Source organism: Pteropus medius, unplaced genomic scaffold, assembly GCF_902729225.1.
Source record: "Pteropus medius unplaced genomic scaffold, Ma_sr-lr_union100, whole genome shotgun sequence".
Classification (NCBI taxonomy): Eukaryota; Metazoa; Chordata; class Mammalia; order Chiroptera; family Pteropodidae; genus Pteropus; species Pteropus medius.
Genome location: NW_024352784.1, coordinates 18,952,723 through 18,957,260, shown reverse-complemented (window position 1 = coordinate 18,957,260; position 4,538 = coordinate 18,952,723). Strand labels below are relative to the sequence as shown.

At 37.7% G+C, this 4,538-nt stretch overlaps 1 protein-coding gene across 7 annotated transcripts in view; it reads right to left on the bottom strand.

The window, feature by feature from the left end:
* The window catches only part of CEP295 (centrosomal protein 295), a 50,305-nt gene that overhangs the window by 282 nt on the left and 45,485 nt on the right, over positions 1-4,538 (bottom strand). For 5 of the 7 annotated variants that reach the window (XM_039847669.1, XM_039847670.1, XM_039847671.1 and 2 more), the window contains 6 exons: positions 3,915-4,092; positions 2,638-3,287; positions 1,886-2,023; positions 591-678; positions 245-409; positions 78-171 (listed from right to left, as the gene is read on the bottom strand). In XM_039847669.1, the coding sequence (XP_039703603.1) occupies positions 78-171; positions 245-409; positions 591-678; positions 1,886-2,023; positions 2,638-3,287; positions 3,915-4,092 (1,313 nt within the window). Of the gene's footprint in view, positions 1-77; positions 172-244; positions 410-590; positions 679-1,885; positions 2,024-2,637; positions 3,288-3,914; positions 4,093-4,538 lie in introns of those variants that run through there. The other 2 variants (XR_005649643.1, XM_039847673.1) reach the window with 2 other exon arrangements.

The window sequence follows — 4,538 nt, the reverse complement described above, 5'->3', positions numbered from 1 at the left end:
CTGTAAGAAATTTATATGGAATTAAAGGCAAATATTTCAGAAATGTGAATTATATTTTATTATTCATATATACATACCTTAGAGCTCTTTGGTGCATGAGGGCTTGTGCAGTCTTTCTGTCTTGGGGAAGTAACACTCTAGTCACACCTTTTAGGCAACTCACAGATGAACCTGAGCAGATGGACAGATGTGATTTGAGAGATTCTATTTTTGGAAAATGATACAAATGTTTTTCAGAACATACCTGTAGGTTTCCCCTTAACTATTTTGCTTGGAGAATTTTCTGAGACACGAATTTTATTCTTTATTTCCTTCTGTCTCTGAGAGGATCTCTCTATAAATGATTTTTTTTTCTTTACAAATGCTTCTTGTAAGCTTCCTGGCATAGGTGTAAACTTGGGAATGGTTCCTGTTAAAAGAAATTTGAAGCTACTTTCTTCTCACTGAAATTTTTTACGTCAGCAGTATGCAAGATTATGAGATTCCTACTTCCCACCTATCCCACCTAGAAAAGTGGAGGCTGTGAACTTGAGTAGGGAACTCCCGTGAGCCCCTGAATTTACTAACCATTTCAGATGCTCAGGGCATACCTGCTGATGCTGTAGCTGGCTTCTCCACAGAATGCTCTGGATAATCTGAGGTTTCTGTTTCTGATACAAGAGGCAGAAATTCACTCACCTAATTACAAAAAAGTCATAGATGAATTTACCACTTTCCACCTCATTGTATAGCAAAGGCTCTAAACTTAACCAGGTTTTACCTAAACCCTGGTTCCCTTGGGTAGACAAAAAGATGCTATGTCCAGTTAACTTGGCTCCAGTTCTCACTTGTTCACTGCTTTGTGTTCCCCTCATATCTGTCTCAATAGCTTTAGGTCTGAATTTTCTGGGAAGGGGAAGTATTTAATAAATGGTTTTATTTCTTAAAAGACTGTATGTTACCAGCAATACTAGAGAAGATTACTAAGTCTACCTGCCATCCTATCACCTCTACTATATCCTCACTACTTGTCCGTTGCCTCAATACCCTTGTCAGTAATCATAATTATCAGAGGTGAAGTCCATTCTAATTTGGCTTTAGGCCACAAAAATTAAAGACTTGCATACAACAAATTCTTCATTAACCTGGAGACTAAATTAAGATTACATTAATAGAATTCTATTCATGACTGCCTTATAAGAACTGGAATTATGAGCCAGGCAAGAATCAAATGGTTTGCTTGTAGTGGAAAAGCAGTACAGGAACATGCAGTCAGTATGACTTGAAATACATCCTTATTTTTACATCAGGACTGAAAAGTGAAAAAACTTCCAAAACAACAACATTCTACCTCTGGTTTGGATTTCCTTATTCATTTTCTAGAGCACAGTACTGGTTCATCGCCTGTTAGTAAGTGGGTCACACAGTAGGAGGTGAGCGGCAGGCAAACCAGCAAACTTCATTTGTGTTTGCGGCTGCTTCCCAGCACTAGCATCACCACTTCGGCTCCACTTCATATCAGGCATTAGATTCTCATAGGAGCACCGGTTCCTGGTGCCAGAAAGGTTGGGGACCACTGTTCTAGAGCACCTGTGCTGCCTCAGCTTTGGAACAAAGTATCTTTCATTGGAGAATGGAAGGCAAGAGTTCCAACTTAAGTCAATATTATTGGGGGTTTGAGAGACTTGCTGTCAGCTCTCAGTTTTGGCTGTGAGCAAATTAAGACTCCTGTTCACTTAGTAGTTTGTACTTGAGCAGTAAACTGCAAACTAATATGAGGAAGGAAATTAGTTTGCAAACAATTATGGAAGGAAAAAATGCCATGTGGAGAGAAGTGAAAAGAACAATATCCTTTTCTATTTCCCAATCCTCAGCTATGGGTTCCTGCTTAAATGAGGTGTATTACCTGAAAACTTTCTGCCTCATTCTCTTTCCTGTCTCCAAGGGTTAAGTTTGCAAAATCCACTTCAGCAATACTGACATCACTGGTGCTTACTAATGTAAGCTCTGGTTCTTCCATTATGCCATGGCCAGACTCTGTCTCCTGTGTAGTAAAATTAAAAAGGAAGCTAAATAGCCTTAAACATTCAAAATGAAATACTGTGCAATTATAGAACAACAACAGACCAAGATAGTACACCTCTACTTTCAGAAACACTGGGGATGGGTAAAATAACATTTCTCTGAAAATATCTGCAAGGATTACAAACTCAAGTGCTCACAAGGCTGGACAGATAAGTACAGGTTAACTGGGCTGTGCAGAATCAGAGGGTACATCCCATCTAAAAGGAGCAGCAGCTATTGGATTGTAGCCAAATGTAGGCAACTGCTGCCAGAATAAGGGAGATGCCATCTTTCAAACATTGAACAAGATTTTTTTGAAAGACTACAAAGTAAGTTGAAAAAAACAAAATGCAAAAGCAACCAAATCATATTCGTGGTCTAGATGTAGCCCTTATTTTCAATCTCTTAAAACATCTTCAGTCTCTTACAATCTCTTATCTGTGGAAGGACAATACTATATTCAGGTGACGAGTTGAAACCTAGAACATTTAAGTCAACGCAGTGCAATGAAGTTCAACACAGGGCTGAAGCATATGCTAGCCACCGTACCTCAGGGAATTTAAATGTTATTTATACAACACAGATTTTACTTACCCAGACTGGAATAGAGCTCTGTAGTGAAAATGAACCAGAACTTAAAAACGGCTCAGACTGTGATAGCTGAGAGAGGTTTTGTGTGATTTTTGGAGTTTCTGCTTTAGTTGAGTTCTCAAAATATTTTTCATTCTGAAGAGTTAATGAATATGGTGTCTGAATTCCCATCTCTACTGTTCTTACACATAGCTGTGAGTCAGTTTCCTCTACAGATGGATTTGTATTTAAAACCCCACAGGTTTCATTATCATTAATGAGTCCTTGACTTTGTAGCACTGGATCAACCCCTCTTTCTGATAGTTCTCCAAAGGCCAGTCTTTCTTTCCTGTCTTCTAGTTGGTCTTTCATTGAGCATGCACTAGAGGTAGAACTACGCGGAGGGCTATGCTGTAGATTTAACTGATGAAATACATTAGCCTCATCAGATAAACTGAAAACTGAATCTGGAAAATTTCCTACAGAAAGCTGGAAATGAACACTTTTTTTCTTATTTTGTAGTATTTCAGTCTGTTCAGAGGAGTAGTTCTGATTGTCCATGCCTTGGGAAGAATCTCTTGCTTCAATGCTAAAAATACTTGGTAGATCAGCATGCTGGCTCCCCTCCTGGGAAGAAAATTCTGGCAGAAGTTGTTTAAAAGATTGTTCAGATCCTGCATTAAGAAGTTTAAGAAATCAGTTAATCATCATATGTTATAAAACTTAAATAGAGATATAGTCCCTGACAGTCTGAGTAAACTGCAAAGGTTACTTCCTACAATTTTAGGAGAGGAAGCTCATGTTTGTAAACACGAAGAGAAAGCTAAAGGATGGTCAGTGATTTTTCAAATAACTCCACTATTCACGCAATGTATTTTCTAATATTTAATTTAAAAAATATGGCTATGAGGACATCTTCCCCCGTAAGAGAAGCAAATATTGATTTTGTTATAACAGGAGTTAGGTTAAAACATGAATGTGTATCTCATGTATAGTGTATGTGTGTGCGTGTGTGTATGTATAAAATTTGTACAAAGTTTCAGAAGGATATTTAAACTTAACTGTAAGGGTGGAGTTATGGAAAGTGAGCAAGAGACAGGACTTTTTTTAAATTTTATCGAGTTCATGACTGAAAATACAAACTCAGCATATATTACTATTTAAACAAATACACAAAGAAATAGAACTTGTAACACTGGGGACCGGGAAGTGGACAGGAATAGAGACAAACCGAGAGCTGCTAGGCACAATTTCCAAGCAACCAAGAAAAAAGTATTTTTTTCCAACTTAATCATACATACCCTCAATAATATTTTCTGTGGGAAAACTGTGAGCTGCAGTGTGAGCCAAGTTAGGGTCAGGTTGCTGATTCAGGCCTATGTTAAGAGGAGAATGCAGGCTGGTCCTCAGTGCTGTAAAAGAAACTGTACTTTTGGATGACATAGTTGCATGGTGGCTTTCACATGAGGAGTCTGAGCTCTGAAGAAAAGAACAGGGAAACGCTGAAATACTGGTTATTTATTACAAGTTGAGACAATAATCCTTATGTTCTTTGATAGTACTCCTTAATTGCCACTTCACTATCACACTAATTTGCTTATTCAAACCCAATTCTTCCATTTCAATCAATATGAAAGAGACTACAGAATTAACCAGATTGAGTGTAGAACATGATGTCATTTTCTGAAAAGCAAAACTATGTGCAGCAGCCTGGGGTGTCAGGATGTACAAGTAGAAAGACCTAGGTTTGAATCTTAGCTCCTCTACTGTATAGAAAGAGACTTTAATTATATTTACCTGAACAGTTCAAGGCTGAATTCCATTAAAGTAAAAAACAAACAAAAATACTAAAAACAAACTAAAAATATTCTCAAGGCTTGTATGGGTCATACTCACTAGATGGATAAGGCTAATAGGACAAAATA